A 20,018-nucleotide genomic window follows, 5' to 3' on the forward strand; every position below is an offset into this window, starting at 1 on the left:
TGAGAACCTTCCAGGTGCTCCTTGCCCACTTCAGATGAGTGAGCATTCTTCTCTGCCCCTCCAGGGGCCTATGTCTGCCACCCCCACGTTTGGAAGATTGCTGAACCCTGACCAAAGGGGAAATAAACCATATTGTGACTGCTGGATTTGCAAAACACAACATACAGAGGACCTACAGTATGGAGAGGAAAAGTGAAAAAGAGCAGGGGCTGGTGGCCCGAGAGCTTCTGGAGGGAGGGGCACAGGGACTGAGGGGCACGGCGGAGTGGTGGACACAAGGGTGCGTGGATTACAGGGAAGCATTTTTCTATCTGTTGAAACCCCTTTTGATGTCCACCTTCCATAGTTCATATTATAAAAATAACAGTTTCATTATTTTAAAATCTAAAATGGTAATAGAATGTTGACGGTGCTTTAAAAGCTCCACAGTTTCTCCATTTGAATTTATCACCCCGGCAGGACATTTGCAAACACTCCTGCCTCCCCTCCGAGAAGATGTGAATCACTTGGGTAGATTTTTCTTGATTCTGATCCCAATGTTAATTCGGTTTCTAGTGGTTCCTATAATTAAATAGAAAATAATGGTGAAAACTGTATTTTGCTCCCGTGCTTGTGATTCTAAAGCAGAAAGTGTGCTCTCATGCTATGTGTCTTGTACTGCACTTGCCCAGACTGGGGAGAAATGTTCCCAGAAGGTCATAGGGTCACATGGCAGGTGGGACGTCACCCAGAGCGTCAGCGCTGGACAGGGCCCCTGAAATGAAATTGTGTTGTCTGCTCTGTCTCGACACAGAGGCAGACAACAGGGAGTGGGAAGGTGACTCATCAGGGCCAGGTGGTTAATGGATCGTTGACCCGAGGGTTGAAGTGTGAGAATGCCCAGGTTTTACTTCAGGGTATCATTTTTCAAGCATTTCGATTTGCAAGGAAACCAAATCTGATTGATTTTTCAGTTGGTGAGAGGGATCAATGCAAAGGCAGTCAATGCTATGCAAGAGGCGAAGATGATGTGGAGAAGCTAATTACTAAGCTTGTAAATATGTTTACGTGTAATAGGGGCAGAAGATGGCCCAGCCAGCATTTCTCCCTGTTGGCGGGAATTCTCTGTCCTGGACATTGGCTGTGTCTGGTGTCAAGTTGGCCTAGCACTTTCCAAGCTCTGGCTAGGGAACCAGAGGAGAGAAAGAAGCCGCATTCAGAGCTGGGATCCCTGAGCCTGTTGGAGGCCATGTGAGCAAGAGGCTGGCCTATTTACTGCTGGGAGGCTTTCTTTCCCTCCACTTCACAGAGTGACCTTCCTTTCCCTCAGATGGAAAGGTCCATTCCGGCTTGGTTGGGAAGATTCAACCAGTTCCTTTATTTTGTGCCCTTGGCTTTCCCACCTCTGACTGAAACAAGGTGGCTTGTGTTGGATTCCAGCTCCAACACAGAAAGTTAAAATTTCCTGAAAAAAGTCCCGGTAAAGTGGAAATTTACCATTCTGGAAGATACAGTTTGATCATCTCTGTCAAGCTGTTAATTATTAAACAAAAATCAATATTTTTTAGTTTAATTTTGACTTTTTTCAGTTAGAAAAACTGAAGGTCATTCCTTCAAAGACAACCTCCCCCCCCCCCCACCCCAAGAAAAAAAATCCCAGGGTGTGTTTTTAGGTGCACTTCTGGGAAATGCGGATTTGGCAACAAGGTCTCTGAGGTGGTGGTGGAAGAAGTTAAGAGTGTGTTTTCCCGTTCGTCTGGGGGCTCTTTTCCTTGTTGGTTCTTAGTTGTTACTGCCACCAAGGCCTGAGGGCGGCGAGGCTGGGAGAGACCCAGGTAGCTGAACTGGGGCCTGAGCAGGTGTAAGTGCTCTGGGTCCTAGCAGTCCAACAAGTGGGCACCCTGGGACTCCAGGCAGATGTAGGAGCCAGAAGCCAGCGGTAGCCAGGCAATGACCGCTACCAGAAAGCTGGCCACGGTCTTAAGAAAACAATTAAGGTCCCAGAGACAAAGGCAAGCAGAGAGTCCCCCAACAGGTGCTCGGAATTATGTGGCGCTGCAGAGTCCTGTGTCTCCGAGCTCCGGGATGATCCTGTTCCTGTGGGGAAGGTGTGCTGAGCACACTTTCCTTAAGAGGCAGACAGCTGACAAGGGGACAGGCTGACAACACTGCAGGCAGGCCACAGCGAATGGAAGAGGAGAGGAGGTGTGTGTGGCCATAGGTGGGTTCTGGCACACTACACCCACCTTGGCCTCCCCTCCAGGAAACAGCCAAATAGGGAAGTCCCTGGGACCTTTCATTTGTAGACAAACTGGTTTTGGTTGTTTAAATTGTGATACCGCTTAACCACGGTTCTATGCTTATGTTCCTTGTCCCTCAAATGCAAGTATGCAACCATGGGGGCTGTTTTCATTTCCTGATTGCTAATAGACGTAAATACAGAGAAATGGCAGCTGCCGCTTATGAAGCACTTACTACGTGGCAGGCACAGTGTACAACAGTAACGATCCCGAGAGGTTGGAATTGTAACTTCCATTTGGCAAATAAAGAAAACGAGGCTTGGAGAAGTTGTACAACTTGCCTAAGGTAACCAGCTAGTAAGAGCTGGGATTCAACCTAGATTGTCTGGACCCAAAATCCAGTGCTCTTAAGGACTACCATATGTGTGGCTGCCATGAAGAAGCGCCTAGCGGACCTCCGGCTGACTGGGATTGACCAGGCGCCCCAGAGCTACACTTTGAGCCCAAACCGGCATTGGCCCAAGGCTCTGGCAGCACCCCCCCCCCCCCGCCCCCGCTCCCAGCCAATGACCGAGATGGCAGGGCTACTACAGCAGCCTGGCTCCTGGGAGACATGGGACTCATCCAGTGGCCACCTTCAGCTTGAGAGCTCCTTGAGAGGCTTGCGGAACTTCCCTTAGACTGCTCAGTGGTCTAGGACGCTTGCACCCATCCTTCCTTCCCCCTCTCCTTTATCTGGCCTCAGACCATGTGATGGTTTCCCTGGCTTTCCTCTCCATTTTCTGTCACAGGTACTTTCCCTATTGTAATATTTCCCTGGCTTTCCTCCCCATTTTCTGCCACAGGTACTTTCCCTGATGTAATCCTTGCTTGTTTAATTCCATTTCAGTGTTTGCTTTTCAGAAGACCTGGACTCACACAGTGTGTGTACCGTGTCAAATCTCCAGGGCAGCTTGGCTCAGCCTGCTAGCGTAGACTGGGGTGGGGGGGCGGGGGGGGGGGTGTCAGACAATTTCCTGTTTCTCTCCAGGTCCCGCACTAAAAGCCCCATGGCACAAAGCCCAGTGTTGGTCCTCCCCGTTGTATTTTCTCCCTAGTAGTTACTTAGGTGATCAGTCTTATCTTATTCATTGATTCATCCATTCATGTAAGAAGCATTTATTGATTTTCACTATGTTCTAGGCTCTGGGGATCAAAAGACAAATGTCAGGGAATCTGCCCTCAAAGGAATCACAGTCTAGTGGAAGAACAATTTGGTCAACAGATCAACAATACTAATTGCTAATGACTCTCCAGTGCTTACTCTCTGTCAGGCATCTTCGGGTGTTGTATATGAATCAACTCATGATATACTTACAGCTATTGTGGGAGATAGGTGGTATGATGATTTCCATTGGCACACGGGGCAGCCGAGGCACAGAGAGGGAAGTGGCAGAGCTGGGTCTGGATGCGGGCAGAGCTCTTGCACTTACTGCTCTTCTCCACTGCCCCTGACCGTGCTGCTTGTTCTAACCGAGTGTCACCATGCCTGGGGACACAGGCTTCCATTTGTAATAGAAAGTCACCATTGACTGCCACAGTGAGAACCATCTCACTGGATGACCTGGTGGGCCCAGGACGCCTCTTTTGTTGTGGAGAATCACGGCTTGCTGCCTGTGCCTGGGAGTAGCCTGATCTCTGTCGTTTCCTGTCTCCCTGGCTACCTGGAGCATCCCTGAGCCGTTGAACATTCACTTCCTGGGTCTGGCTCTGGACAGATGCAGAGATACGCTCCTGCCCATTTCTACATAAGCACTCATTTTGTAGAACTCTCATTCAGCAAATGAGTAATAACAAGAATAATAAATACTTAACTTCATCTGGCACTTTTCAGTTTTCCAAGGGCTTCTGCGTTTGTCACTTAATCCCAACGAGCCTGTGCAGCAGACCAGGCAGGTATGAATATGCTCATTTTAAAGGAGAGGAAATTGAAGCTTAGAAAAGTCATGATTACCCAGTCAGTGGTAGCAGTGGGACTTGAATCTAGGCCCCTGTGGTTTTACTGACTGCATTCTTCCCGAACCCCACCAACATCTGCATTTATGTTGCTAGAAAATAGGATATAATATCTAAGAGCCTTGCCTTTAGTGGCACAGGTTTTAATTGCTAGGGTGGGAGGCAATCAGCAGCCCCTGGGTTAAAGGAGTTTCTATTTTGCCCCATAATTATTTAAGCAATTTGGAGTGCCATCTTATTGTTTTGTTTTTTTTTAAAGGCGATCACTGGGGAGAAGCATGCCCCCACCCCAACTTGACCATGCTGTGAGTCCAGATGCAGCGTTTCAGGTTGAGGAGGGAAAGTTGCGCTTCCTAAAAATGGAAAGTGAAACTGACCAGTCCAATTTTGTAGTTCTAGCTGGGTAGAATGCTAACGGGCAGCAGCAGTGGGAAAAGTAAACCTCACCTCAGCCTTTCTTGTAAGTGTGACAGCAAAGTGGTAGAGAGGAAAAGCAAAAGGAGTTTTCGTCACAATTTCCTAAGCTCATTTCTATTATCAAGGGGCGCCTGGGTGGCTCAGTCTGTTAAGCATCTGCCTTCAGCTCTGGTCATGGTCTCAGGGTCCTGGGATCTGGCCCGAAGTCCACTCCCTGCTCAGCGGGGAGCCTGCTTCTCCCTCTGCCTCGCCCCCCCCCCCCACTGCCCTGCTCATGCTCTCTCTCTCCCTCTCTTTCTCAAATTTAAAAAAAAAAAAAAAAAAAAGTTACCTTTGGCCTCTCAGCTCTTGGCTGGGTGAAAATAAACTGCATTTTTGTGGCCTGCCCCAGACAGAGCCCATTTGTCTATCCTCACACCAGTAAATCCAGACATCAATGTCTGTTTAGATTAGAATTGATTCCTGAACCAGGAAACTCAGAAGAGGCTGTTTAAAGAGTAGTTATTAATGGCCTCATTACAAGCCTGTGTCCTGCCATTTGGACGAAATTTACATAGAGAGAGGAAGCACATTTATAAGTATCGGAAAGAGATGAAGAAAGAGGAAATCTTCACGGGGGCTGTGGTACCTCCTGCTTAGTTAGCAGCACTGGGGTTTCCTGAACGATGAAACAGGGGCCCGCAGGCCTCCAGCCCTGCGAGTCCTAGTGCAGACCCTTCTCCGCAGCGGTGGCTTTTGGAACGCAGGTATGGACCAGTGCTTCTTAAGGGTCTTGATAAACTTGGCCCATGAAAGCTGTGCTGGGAGCATCCGCAGAGATGCTGGGTCCAGGGTTGACGTGGCTGCAACCCTTCCCAGATTTATGTCAGAGACTGCTTGAGAGAACTTCTGTCTGTGGCCAGGAAGCAGCTCACCCAGAGGAATTATTTCTCCACGGGGTCCTCTTTCTTGAGATCAGCCTTTCCTTCAGCCAGGGAACTGGTTAGGAGATGGGAGCCTTGAGTTCTAAATGTGGTTCTACCATTAAACCCGCTGCTGGTGACCGAGGACGAGTCAGTTCACGTCCTCGTGCATTCCGTTTGCTATCTGCAAAGTGGGAGATAGTCACATTGGTCACAGGTACCTGAGGCCACTGAAAGGAAGAAATGAGAACAAATTAAACCCTTCTGAGACACTTATTTGGTGTGAAAACTCCAAATAAGCCCTGGCTTCTTGGATGAGAATGGAGCAGTTTGGCTGGTGTACTCAGGGAAGTTTCCTGGAGGTTGAACTTGGAAGGGGGCTGGAGAGGCCCAGCAAGGCTGGGGGTCACGAGTGCTGTTGTCAAGGTCTCTTTGGTTGTCATGGCAGCCTCAGCTGTGGGGCTATTTTTATTCTAGCTGAAGAGCAGGTAGGGTGCTGTTGGGGAGGGGCAGGGAAGAGCCGTCATCTTTTGCTTTAAAGCAAAACAAAACTAACACTCTGAATGGTTCACTTAGAGCCACTGGGTGGGGGTTAGATAGAGATCTCAGAGACCTGAGGTCTCCTCTCCTCCTGCCCAGCTCCCTTGTCCTGAACTTCAAGTACCTGGAGGAGGGCCAGAGGAATTACCTGGTGAAGGAAGGAAAAAGGATTCCTTGTCTTTGTGAGTTGGTGGAAAAGACTGGTGTTGATGTACAGTACAGTCCTGATCCAGAACACTCTACCTAGCGCTACAGATCCACTGACGTGTAATGAAACCGGGCAGCCTCAGGAATCTGCAGCTAGCACAGACCACCTGGATGGCAAAGCAGGTTGGATGTGACAGGTGAGCTGGCGAGTGTTGGGAAACTCAGCAACACCGACTACCTCAGGCAGTCAGCCTGGGCTTGCGGGAGGAGTGGACTCGTTCCTGCTCCTCCTTTCTATTCCTTTCTCCTTGTTTCCAGGGAGGCAGAGTGGCTGCCATGGGTTTATCTAAAGTCTGAGTTGGGGATATGCCCGCAGGACTCTCCTTACCTTTTCGGCATCATGAGGATGGTGATGGTGATGAAGGTGACAAGGATAATGATTGATGTCACCTTAATGAACTCACACTAACACCACTAAATAATCCTACTTCCCCCCCCCCCCCCGCCCGACTTTAATGCCAGTAAGATATGCAGTGGGTAAGGCATTCCTCTGACTCTCCTACCATCATTCTGACTGACGACTGTGTGACTTTGCCGGGAGTTGGTGACTTGTGGCTTGGGTATACTTGTCACTGTGTTGGGAGCTTTTTAAGTGAAAGGGGTTCATCGGACAGGAAATTCAGTACCCATTAACCAAGGTGGGTAAACAAGGGGAGAGAAAGACCCATGGGTGATGACTAAAATGAATAAGCAGTCTTGATGTTTGCCAGGAAGCGGGGGGTGGGGGGGGTACTGAAACTCAAAACCTGAGTCCCACCATCGCAATCCTCTCACCTCACCCCAGAACCCACATGCTCTTGCAGGGAGAGCAAAAGCTCCTTCATTTGGATCCACACATTTGGAGTTTGGGGATGAGGCCAGGCCTGAGGTCTCCCTTTGTGCTTTCGAAGGACAAAATAATAACCATGACACTGATTTTCTAAGCTAATAGCTTAGAAACAAGATACATGGTAGGAGAAATGTTTAGTCTACTTAAGAATCATTTTTTTAAGCATTTTGTGAACCATGCTTGTGGTATACTTTCAGACAGCAGGTTAATTATAGCATCTCATTTGCTCATGAAAGCAGAGCAGGATGTTGGCTTGGTAACAGTTTGTTAGCCACGGGTTTATATTGTTATATATTTGGAGGCGCTGTTTGCTCAGGGTGTGATGGGTGGTCAGCCACTCCCCTTCTCGATTCTGACTAAGATTTACAAAAGAGCTGACATATTCTGCTTGTGTCTCTGGAATTATTTCAGAAAACAAGCGAAGTTCTTCCACTTTTAGAAAAACGAAGCTATATTTTCAGTCTATATTTTATAGACTTTCCTTTTCTCGTGAATAGTGTTTGCTGACAGGTCTTTGATATACAACTAAAGTCACTGAATGGCATTCAGGGTCCTCTCTGACCCTCAGGTTCCCTTTCCCCTCTCACCCTGTATACAAGGTGCCCCCACATTGCTTCCTGTAGCTCAAACACATCATTTGCTGTCAAGTATTTGTGCCTTTGATCATGCCCTTACCTCTGCCAGGAAAGTCATTCTGACCACCATGTCAGCCTTTCTGTGCCTTTCAAGGCCTTCCTTGCCATTTCTTTGGGGACATCCTTCCTACTTTGATCCTCTGGTGGCCATAAACTGCATTTGATTTATAAATTCCTGCTTATCCCTCGTAATTTTTTTTTGAAGTTATTCCTGTTCTCATTTGTCTCTGGAAGTTGAGAGAAGCTTTCCTGTGTTTCTTGCCTATGTGGTCCCCCCGGATGTCAGGGAGGCCAGAAATGCTCTCACCCCTGCGTTTCTTGGGGGTCCTAGGATAGGCTTTGAATATTTGTAATTCGTGCGTAGGCAATGAATGTATGTTGAAGGAATAAAGGAATGAGTTATGATTTATTTTATTAATTTAAATGGAAATGTACCTTTTTCACTGAAGGGTAATCTCAGCATCCAAATGCTATTTGACTCAATTAAAGTAAGTTAATTTGCCTTCTTCATCCTTCAGGAAGTTTTTCTCAACTTTCTGAACTTCTGTTCTATTTTTCCTGTGCCAGCACTTTTTAAACACTTGGAAACTTAACTTACTTCATTGAGGTCTAGTTACGGTCTCACCACACAGGTGCTTGCTGGTAAGGGATTCCGTAGTTCTCCTAGGTTTTCCACGAGGAGCCTCCTCTTTCCAGTTCAGCTGTGAGCTTCTTCTTCTTCTTCTTTTTTTTTTTTAAGATTTTATTTATTTGAGACAAACGAGAGAGAGCATGAGCAGGAGTGGGATGGGGCGGGGAGCAGCAGAGGGAGAGGGAGAAGCAGATTCCCCACCGAGCAGGGAGCCTGACACGGGGCTGGATCCCAGGACCCTGGGATCATGACCTGAATCAAAGGCAGGTACTTAACCGACTGAGCCACCCAGGCACCCCATCAGCTGTAAGCTTCTTAAGGCCAAGACTATAGAGGACACACTCTTGTGACTCCTCAGTGGGTCCCGTGTCAGACAGATTCAGTAGATACTTGCTAGGTGATTTGGAAGCTGGGGCTTCAGATCATTCTATATCCAGCTTTCAGATATCTTGTCTTATAGTTTCATCATGGTGGCTTTGGTAGGATGGGTGAGAATCATAATACGTGAGAAGTTTCATCCTGAGTGGGAAAGCCACTAGAAGTTTCTCCAGACTTCAGGCAACTCTCTGTATTCCTGCCTCATCCGTGTGATGGTTAAATTTGGGTCCCTGACCCGAGATGCAAATGCAGAGGGAACATGGCCCCTTTCTTTCACGGACCCTGCCACCTAGGTTGCTTGGCTCTTCATTTCTGTATTCTTCTAAGAAATCTTTGACTCTTCTTCACTCTTTGTTTTATCAGCTGCACTGGAAATCTTGGACACAATTGATGATCTTCTCCTGTTTCATTCCAGCCCATGGATATACATCCCCCAATGACCCTAGCTGGACTGGCCCCAATGATCGTTTCTGTTTCATTCCATTTGGGGCTAGATTGGTGGAAAGTTCTTCATTCTCTGCTAAAATGTGTCTCCTTAATTTCTTTCTTTGTTCACTTTCTTTTTCCTTTTCATCTAAAACTTGAAGAAAATAATTCAACATGTTTATGCTACAGGCCTTCTTCCTCCCTTCCTCCCTTCACTTTACCTTACTTTAAAAATCACCAATAAATTTAGCTTAACATAATGGAAACAATATAGCATAATTCAGCTTTACTCAAACTTTGGTCATTTGAGAATCATCAACATGGTTTTTGGTTTATCTTTTTCAACAGATTTATTTATTTATTTATATTTTTAACAGTTTTATTGAGATATAATTCATATGCCATACAATTCACCTATTTATTTATTTATTTATTATTATTATTTTTTAAAGATTTTATTTATTTGACAGAGAGAGACACAGCAAGAGAGGGAACACAAGCAGGGGGAGTGCGAGAGGGAGAAGCAGGCTTCCCGCCGAGCAGGGAGCCCGATGCGGGGCTCGATCCCAGGACCCGGGGATCATGACCTGAGCCGAAGGCAGACGCTTAATGACTGAGCCACCCAGGCGCCCCCAGTTCACCTATTTAAAGTGTAAAATTCAATGTTTTTTTTTTTTTGTATGTTAAATTACCAATTTTTTTAATGTGGCAACATATATATAACCTAATATTTGTCATTTTAACCAATTGTAAGGATACAGTTCAGTGACATTAATGACATTCACAGTGTGGCACAGCTGTCACCACAGTCGATGTCCATTGTACCAGCAACAATATTTTCTTTAAGTCATTTCATCGTTTTTTACTTAAGTAAATTTATTTTAAAAGGAAACTATGCCACTATCGTGGAAAAACCGGTTATCTCTTAATATAAAAAGAAGGTAACTTTAAAAATAAAGATAGTAAAAAAATCAAACAGTGGTATTAGGTTTTATGAGTGGTATTAAGTACTATAAACAGTGGTATATAGTAAATGCCGGTAAGTTCTACTGGATACTCATGCCTACAGAAAGAAGACTGAGGGCTTGAGGACTTGTCCTCACCATAGTACCACGGGAGAAAAAGAAAAGCATGTGAAAGATATTCAAGGCATCCTCTTAACCATACCTAGCCTTCTTCTCGATGTAAGTGGGGTTGGAAAAATTGAAAGGCGATTGCTTTCTACCATGTGGTTCAGTGTTACTGAATATTTGCTGTACACTTTGGAATCATCTATACAGCAGGTTACATGGTTCACAGTGTGGAAAACACTACTAGAGTGCACGAGAGCATGGATTTGGGGGTTATATTTTCATACAGGAAGCACCTATGTGATTTGGACAACTTACTTAAATTTCTGTGCCCCAGTTTTCTCATCTGTGAAATGGGCAGAATCATATCAATCCCTCAGTTGTGATAAAATGGAATCATAAATGTTAAGGGTTTTGCCTGGTTCCTGGCATATAGTAAATGCTCAACAAACGTGGTTGTTTTAATGAATGATCCTCATTTATAGTTTTCTCAGAGCTTAGCATTACCTTACAAGAGAAGTTAGCTTGTATATTCTGAAAAAACTCTCCAAGATCAGCAAACACCATTCTCTGGCCATCCTGCAGGCTATCAAAAAGCCGTGGTCCTGACTGAATGCCAGATGATGCACAGGAAGAAGAGCAAACTTAATGATCTGAAAACTTGACTGGAAAGGAAGAGAATGCAGCCTTGGGTCAAGGCCGCTTGAGCTCACAAGACCCTGGCTGGTTCCGTTGGTGTTCAGTGTCTCTTGACTTAAACCCCATCCTTGGCATGTGCCTCTTGGCCCCGGTGGCAGGTCGCAGCACATCTAACCCAAGACCAAGCGTCATGGCTCAGAACAAGGCAGCACCACCAGGCATCGGTGAGCGAAAGCCTGCATGGTGTCTCCTGCCCTGCAGCCACAGCCCCACACCAGGAACAGCAAGTGAGAGCTGCTTCCTGCCCTCCACCCGTCCTCAAACCAGGCAGGGCACGGACCCCCGGGGCCGAATTCCCGCTTGCTCGCTGCTTCCGTCCTTCAGGCGCAGGGTTTCCCTCTGTACGGAGACAATAAGATATTGATTCCTATCTCTCAGTGTTGTCGTATTAAATGAGATTAAGACTATCAAGCAGTCACCACAATGTTCAATAAAGGGTAACTTCTCTTGTTATTATTAGTAGGGAGGGGCCCGTCACCAACACGCTCCGGAGCCGGAGCTGCTCCGTGGGGCGTGGTGGCCGTGCGCGTGCGCACTCACGCGTTCCAGTCACAATTCACAGAGTTTGTCGGCCCAGACAGTATGGAGACTCCCTCGTAAAGGAGAAAATTATGAACCTTTAGTGTTGACAGATTATTCTGATGTTTTTAAATATGTATACACATACTCATCTCCTTATGTTTGGTGTTCTTTCCCAACTCTGAAAGCAAAACATGAGCAAGATACGAGTATAGGTATGAAATAAAGGAAAGGCACACGGACAGGCTCATTTTGCCAGATGATGCTGGTTTATTGCAGCAGCACCATGAGCATGGCACGAGGCTCAGGTGCTCGCTCATTCCACTGAGGGGGCTTGTGGCAGCTCCCCTGTGTTACATTGGCACTTGGATCTCCCACCGCATTTCTCTGTATGAAGTGGTATACAGGGAAACCTTCTGGTGTTCATGGGGCTCAGACGCCTCCTTTACATATCGCCCTGCCCCCTCTCTTCTTTCCTCATTGGCCCCTGACATCCAGCGTTGCACCCCCTAGCTGCAGACACACTCACCCACACGCACACGTGCACACGTGCACACGCAGGCGCCACAGTCCTGTGGCAGGACCAGTTATAGCATGGTCATCCTGATAATCTAGAATGTCTTTGCATCTTATTTTAGAAGCACTGTCATCTAAATGAAAGGCCTGGGCACAAATTCTCATAAGGACTATATCCGAGGCCTTTTGGGAGATGCCAGTTTGAAAGACGTGGATTCACATCTGGCCCAAATCCCCAGAGTATTTGGAGCAGCCTCCAAAATGAAACACAATATTAAAAAAGACAGATAGGCAAGACCAAGGTCCTGGATGAGAGTGCAACAGGAGTTAAGAACCAAAACTGTCAGTCAATTATCTGGCAGCAAGGGCAAAAAGTGAAACATCCCACGTTAGCCTGTTCTGGTCTAATGGGAGAAAACAGGCAAGTTCTCTGAAGAGACAAATTTCCTGCCTCTGAATCCAAGGAGTATTTGCCATATGGGTCCTTTATAGAAGAGACTTTGGGGAGCCAGATGCACCAAGGAAGTCTTTGTCTAGAATTTCTCCAGAGTTCCTGTGGACCTCATAAAAGCTGAGAGAATGTTGTTCAATGTTAAAACAGTGAGGATAGTATTGGTGTCTTAATAATATTTTACATTGGGGGGATCCTCAGGGTTTTCAGAGTGCCTTCACTCAAACATTTCTTATTTGAGTCCCAGGACAGCACCTTATCTTCAAGGTGGGGAGGGCCACAAGGGATCTGCATCCTTAAGTGGCCAAGCTTGGTGCCATCTCTGTCAGGTGGGTTTCAGTGGTGCTTACGCCTGGGTTAGAATTTCCTTCAAGGAAACCTTGGGTGTGCTGAAGTGGGCGGGGGCCCCCAGCCCAGTCTGTAGCGGGCCCTGGAAGAGGCAGCTGTGGGTAAATGGTGGTGTTGTCAGTCAGACTCCAGAATCAGCCTCAGAATGAATGGCATCCTGCCTGACTTCCTGAAATGAATTAGCTGCCGGGAGTGAATTCATTTCAGGTGACTGAATGAATAGACCTACTGGAAGGAACTGTTTATATGGCCCATCTGAATGCTGGGGAATATCTGCCAAGTGCTGCACTATTAGGGTCAATCTCATTTGTGCCAAGCTAGTGACACGATTCACCACAAGATTCAGTGGCTGCTTTCTCTTTACCCAACCCCCATTATCCAAGTGCTTTCTCCTTGTATAAACTCTGGAGAAAGGCTGGAAGGTAGAAAGGAAGGAAGAAAAGAGGGAGGGAAGAAGGAGGGCCAAGCACAGATTTTGTTCTGACCTTTTCAATGCATTTCTCTTTATATAGTTATACCCTACACTGTAAGATATATGGTTTTATATCCTGCTTTGTTGCTTAACATAATGTCATAGCTTCTACTTGAAACTCTTTGAAAATAATATTTAAAAAAAGAAGATTTTATTTATTTGTCAGAGAGAGAGAGTATAAGCAGGGGGAGGGGCAGGCAGAGTGAGAAGCAGATTCCATGCAGAGCAAGAAGCCCGATGCGGGACTTGATCCCAGGACTCTGGGATCATGACCTGAGCCAAAGGCAGATGCTTGACTGACTGAGCCACCCAGATGTCCCCAAAATAATATTTTTAAATATTCTTTCATCAGACAGTGAAGTTGTTTTCCACTTTTCACCAATGCAAAGAATGATTTAGCAGACATCTTGGTTCATTATCTTTGTCTACATTTTGAACATTTATTTTCCTACTTAAGAGAAATTTTTAGTGGAATTATATGCCAAAGGATATAAACATTTTAAAGGCTTTCTCTTTCTCTGTATATAGACATATACCTTTCTTAGGTAAAGGTCTTACCAGTTTATACTTCCCTCAGCATCAAATGAGAGTAAGTATCTGTCTTCCCTCACCTTCAAACATTTCCTAATTTGAAAAGGTAGAAGAGTAATATGTTATTTTTATTTGCATTTCCATGATAATCAGTGATAATGAATGATTTTTTTTCTTTTTTTAGATGGGGAGGTAATTTGTATTTCTTCCTTTGTGAATTATCTACTTATTGGGTGTTTTTAAAGAGATTTCTATGATCTCTTCATTTATTAAGGAGATTAGCCCCTTGGCATGTTTATTTCAAATTTTAAACCAGTTTGTGATTTGCCATTGGATTTTTTGTTAACAACTGTATTGAGGTATAATTCACATAACATACAAGTTACCCATTTTTTCAAAATTTTATTTAAATTCTATTAATTACCATATAGTGTGTTAATAGTTTCAGAGGTAGAATTCAGTGATTCATCAGTTGCATATCACACCCAGTGCTCATTCCATCAAACAAGTTACCCATTTAAAGTGTACAATTCAGTGGATTTTTTTGAATATTCACAGACTTGTGCAGCTATCACCATAATTAATTCTAGAATATTTTCATATCCTCAAAAAGGAAACTGCATACCCTTTAGCTATCATCCCCCAAGCCCAACTCTCTCACCAAGCCCCCCAGCCCTAGGCAACCACTAATCTAGTTTTTGTCTCTATAGATTTGCTTCCTGTGGACATATCATATATTTGGAATCACACAGTATGTGGTCTGTTGTGGCTGGCTTCTTTCACTCAGCATCATGTTTTCCTTTTTTCTTTCTTTCTTTTTTTTAAATGATTTTATTTATTTATTTGCTAGAGAGAGGGAGAGAGAGAGAGAAAGAGAGCGCAAGCAGGGGCAGTGGCAGGCAGAGGGAGAAGCAGGATCCCTGCTGAGCAAGGAGCCTGATATGGGACTCAATCCCAGGATCCTGGGATCATGACCTGAGCCAAAGACAGATGCTTAACCGACTGAGCCACCCAGACGTCCCTCAGCATTGTGTTTTCAATGTTCAATATTTTATTCCTTTTTATGACTGAATAATATACCATGCTTTGTCTATCCATTCATTACTTGAGGGATATTTGGGTTGTTTCCACCCTTGACTATTATGACTAATGCTGCCAAAGCAATATAATTTAGATTTTAGGTTTTTAAAACTTTGTTTACTAAAGTTTTAAATTCATACCAACCCTATTGCTTGTCTAGATTGTATTTCTTTAGTTGTTTATGATGAACAAATCTTTTCCCAAACCAATGATAAAATTTTAACCTTTCTAATTTTTTTTAAAGATTTTATTTATTTGAGAGAGAGAGAGAGCACGGGCAGGGGGAGGAACAGAGGAAGAGGGAGAAGAGAATTCCCCACTGAGCAGGGAGCCCCATGGGGCTTGATCCCAGGACTCCGGGATCATGACCTGAGCCAAAGGCAGCCGACTAACCGACTGAGCCACCCAGGCGCCCCTCATCTTCTTAATTTTTAAAATCTATTTTATTTTTTGCTTCAGTCTGTAATCCATCAAAGCTTTATTTTGGGGTATATGAGAATTAGGAGGCATCTAAATAGTTCCTCTGTCCCTCATCCTCCCCACCAAATAGGTAACTTTTTCCAGCACCATCTGCTGAGTCATTCTTCTCACCAACCATTTTCTTTATTCTATACTGATTTTTAATGCTTTCTTTATCACGTATTAAGTTTTTATGAGAATGAAGCTTGAGTTTAGGGTTCTCCATTGTATTTAATTGCTGTTTAATTTTTTATAAATGTAATATAAAATAGGACTACACTTTATTGTTTTTTAAATTTTAGTAAGAGGCATAAAACCTATATAAATGGAATTTTCCTAGATAGGAAATTGGATATTATAAAGAAGAACATTGTTGCAACTATAATTTAAAATTCAGTGCAAGAAGAGGGGTTATGTGCCTTGTACTCTGAATTTTATTTGAAAACTGAGGAAGTTTTTTTTCCATGATTATTGATTTTGTCAGATTTTCTACTTGTTTTGAGACAATTTTGGTAATTAATATTTTTCTATAAAAATTGTATTGAAATTTTAAAAATTCTTAGCATAGAGTTTTCACGTCAGTATGTTTCTAAAATTCTTCTCCATATCTGTCATTATCATGTCTTTCTCATTGGCTTATTTATATTCTCTCTTTTATTTCCTCAGTATATTTTCTAGAGCTTTGACTCTTTGGCCAGCTGACTAATAATAGATCAGTAATTTGGGAGAAATGAAGAGTTTTTCTTTTTTGAAGCAATGGACGACTGTACAATGGGTCTGTCCCAAGGAGCTCATGCCTGTAAAATAGAACAGGGAATTGGCAAGAGTTGATGCCTAGCACTGGACTGCTCAGGGTAGGGTCTGAACAATTCTGGAGGAATTCCAGGGAACTTCTTGCAGTTTTAAGTAACTGATTGGGTGTTTTAAGTGAATGAGGTTATCTTCTTATCCAGGAAGAACCTCAGAAATGGAAAAAATGGGATGGTTCAGGCATCTAATAATAAAATATTAAAGCTTGATGTGATATAATTATTCAGAAGAAGAATATTAATTATCACTGATCTTTTTGGCTCTTTCCTAAACAGGCTCCCTTGGTGGGTGGTTGTTGCTTGGGTGGTGTGTATGGCTCTGTCCATGGGGATGGGTCCTGGCTGTTGTAGGAGTCACCCATCAAGGAGAGAAGGCAACAGGGAAGGGCAGATCCAGCAGAGAAAATGGCAGCCTCCGTTAGCATGGCTGGAGAGCAGGGAGGCAGGGAGGCTACTGCAGTTAGCCTTTGAGGGGGATAATTAGCGCTGATAAAGGAGTCAGTAGGATTGGAAAGGAAAGGAGAGCTATAGCAGATTGATGGCTCTGATACCTAGTGAAAACCAGTATCAACCCTCCTTGGAACTCCCAGGGTCCTTGGCCTTGTCTCTTAGCACTAAATTCTGCTGGGATTCCTGTTGTGCAAGCAAGGTCAGACACCCGGCTGCGTCTGCCAGGTCCTGGCGTCTGCCAGGAATAGTGAGTCATGGGGGGAAATCCCATAGAGGGGAAGAGCAGCAGGAGTGTGCCTCCTTCCCATCACAGTCTGGGGCCGTGCGGAGGCATCTGTCAGCGGACAGATGTCAGGCTCTAGGATGAGACCATTGTCCAAGGCTGTGGGGTTTGTAAGCTGCATTTCTGGGAAGCCTTGGTCCTCTCCCCAGCCTGAGCAGGTCCTGGAGGTCCTTGCCTCACAGTTACAGCAATAGGACACGATGGTGCCTTGCCCCCTTAGCCCAGCTCCACCACCTCAGCCTTCATGGTCTTGGGAGCACAGCCTCTCCCCTGGTATGACCTGAGATCTAGTGTGCAAGCCTATGGGTGCAGCTTTCTGGGGGACACATCAATGGCCTGATGCACCACCCCGGCATTCTACTAGGACTGAGTGCTGTGAGCTCTGCTGGTGGCCACCTCCTTCCCTGGGAGGCCAGCCTGTAGGAGTCAGCCAAGAGAACCCCTGCCTCTCACTGGACCTGCCCTTTTAGATTATGGGCTCTCAGAAGGCAGGATTGATGTCTCATTCATCTTCATGTCCGCTCAGTGCCTGACTTGTTTGGTTGGCTCTGTAAGTGGTTTAGGAATGAAGAAGAGCAAGCCCAAGAAGGGGACTAGATAAACCTTTCTTCTCTTAACCATTCTTAACCATATTGTTCCTCTTGGGGGATCTGATGAAAGCTTTGGACTGTCTCCAGAGAAGTATAGGCAAACACACACACACACACACACACAGAATCTTGCACACAGCCTATCAGTTGATGAACCCTGGTTAAGAGCCCCTGCCTTAGAGCTCTGGTAGGTTCCACTTACACCATCTCAGCATCATCTTATTCTGTGCCATGCCCCACACATCTGCATACCCCTCCTCACCTGCTCTGAGTCTGTGCACAGTGTAGGTGTTGGCTGGGGTACCAATCTGGAACCCAGTTACCTTGATCCAAGGTTTGTTGAAAAAGATTGCATTTCGCTGTTGCCCCAGAGAGGATCCATTGGCTAGCCATGACCCTGAGGAATAATGGCTTCCTGGGCAGCACAGGTTTTACTTGATGTTCAAAACATGACCTTTAAGTGGACAGCCCATGCCTGACCCCACCTAAGGAGAAGTGACCTTGTTTCTTCGAAGCCACCAAAGCCAGCAGTGCAGGAAGCCTGGAGCTAAAGCTTCCAGAAACCCACTGGTTGAGACTAGACTTGCCAGCCTTGGGCAACATCCTGTTTCAGACTTTTTGGCCTTCTTCTCCACAGTCTTCCTCTTGCTGTCACCCTACCCTTTGGCCTAGCGGGTAATTGACTTTTTCCCAGTAGGTTGTTTTTCATGATTTCCTGAGTCACTCCCTTCAGCTTGTATTTATTTGACATTCCAAGCCATTTCCTCTTTGGTAATGTTTGGGGCTTTCATGGGGTGGAACGTCCCATCAGTTCTCCTTCCTTGTGTTCCCATTCAGTGATGTCTTTTGTTCTGTAGATTCTGGCTGTGACTCAGTCACCGACACCGAGACGGAGGACGAGAAGGTCCCTTCCTACTTGAAGCAGCAGAACCTGCCGCTGCAGACTTCACCTGGGACCCTGATGGTGGTGCAGCCGGACCGTATTCGCTGTGGGGTAGGCACTCGTGGGGCTGGTGAATCAGCGGCAGGATATGGCCTTTTTAATGGATGTATTTGTTGCAGTAAAGGGAGTGTAATCTCAGCCTTCCCTTGGGGATTCCATTGTAGATTAGCTGCCCTGGGAATCCCAGTACCTGGGCCTTGAGCACACCTCACTCCTTTAAGTAAGAGAGAGGTGAGCTCAGGAAAGTGTGTGTCATCTGAGACATTATAAGTTCATAGATCAGAAACGCAGAGCGTGTGGCAGGTATGAGCCTTACCAGACACTTAGGCCAACCCTGAAGGTAGAGGCCTGGGTCTGTTCCTGCCAGCCTGAGGCTGGGAGGACGAAGATGGGGGTGGGGGGCATTTTGAAAGCCTGCTTCTCCATCACCTGACCACTCCAATACCCCAAGTGAATGCCTTGAAGCTTGCTGGCTAAAACTTGCCAATATTGTTTGCTAAAGGGATAAGATAAAAGCCAAAGCATAATGTAACTAACATTTTCAGGGTGGCACCTATGTTAACAGGTGACTTGAATGTGATGGCCCAATTGATGGTCTACTGTCATTTGAATTCTACCATAGAATTGGTAGTTTTTCATTATCTTTCCTTTCTTGATGAAAAATATGTGATATTAGTTCAGAGCAGCAGAATGCTTCCCTGTGGATATGAGCCCTTTACTAACTTTGCCACTGTGGTGTCCTTGGGACAAGAGGGCGTGGGAGCCTTGGCAATGGGAAGTACTAGCCTCCTTGCACCTGTGAGTGATTTTCCATGCAGCCTGAGGCCACGAGGCATTGGGCAAGGACTCCCTCCATGGGGATTGCAGACTGCTGCTTTGCAGACTGCGGCTAGATTGAGCTCATAGACATGTTGGGTTTAGATTGCACAGTGTTTTTAAAAATTAGGTATGAAAATCGATTCCCAGCTTCCTTTGAATCAGGATCTGGGAATACCAGGCCTTAGGTGAGTGGCCGGGCCCAGCAGCCCATTAGATGAAGCATGTATCCCCTAGTTCACGGCTCCCACCACTCCCTTTTCTTTCTTCACAGCCCACTTCATGCCCCCTCCTCATTGGCCAGGGCTTTGTGGGCATTTCAGTTTCCAGTCTCTCCATATGCCTTCCTGTCTTCCCCGCACTCCTCTCATCCTAAGACTGGCTGCTGGGCACCTGTGGATGAGGGTGTTTGGAACTGAAGAATGGCACCCTTCACACACCTCCCTGATTCTCCAGACTTTCGTTCTTTCTCTTGTCCTGGCTTCCAGGATTCAGCTTCTCTAGGTCTCTGGATCCTGGGGCGGCCAGGCTGGGGCTGGATCCTGCTGTCAACAGAGAGGACACACTCATTCTCTGACTCCCCATGCCGCCTGGGAGAAGAAGCAGGCGGGACAGGGCTGGGCCTGCAGCCGGAGACAGGACAACCACAAACACATTCACATTTAGCCTCAGCAGCCTTCGGAAGCCAGGACCTAGCCTCTCCCTCACCTGTTGTGAAATGGTGGCCCTTGTCCTGAAGGGCTACTATGAGGTCTTTATAGTAGAATCTAAGGATGAACATTTGGAGATTAGCAATGACTGGA

The 20,018-nt window shown here is 45.7% G+C and overlaps 1 protein-coding gene across 3 annotated transcripts in view; it reads left to right on the forward strand.

The window, feature by feature from the left end:
- The window catches only part of PIK3AP1 (phosphoinositide-3-kinase adaptor protein 1), a 113,480-nt gene that overhangs the window by 36,215 nt on the left and 57,247 nt on the right, over positions 1–20,018 (forward strand). For all 3 annotated transcript variants that reach the window (XM_036111614.2, XM_078077309.1, XM_036111613.2), the window contains exon 3: positions 18,314–18,450. In XM_036111614.2, coding sequence (XP_035967507.2) covers positions 18,314–18,450 — 137 coding nt within the window. The remainder of the gene's footprint in view (positions 1–18,313; positions 18,451–20,018) is intronic.

Source organism: Halichoerus grypus, chromosome 7, assembly GCF_964656455.1.
Source record: "Halichoerus grypus chromosome 7, mHalGry1.hap1.1, whole genome shotgun sequence".
NCBI lineage: Eukaryota > Metazoa > Chordata > Mammalia > Carnivora > Phocidae > Halichoerus > Halichoerus grypus.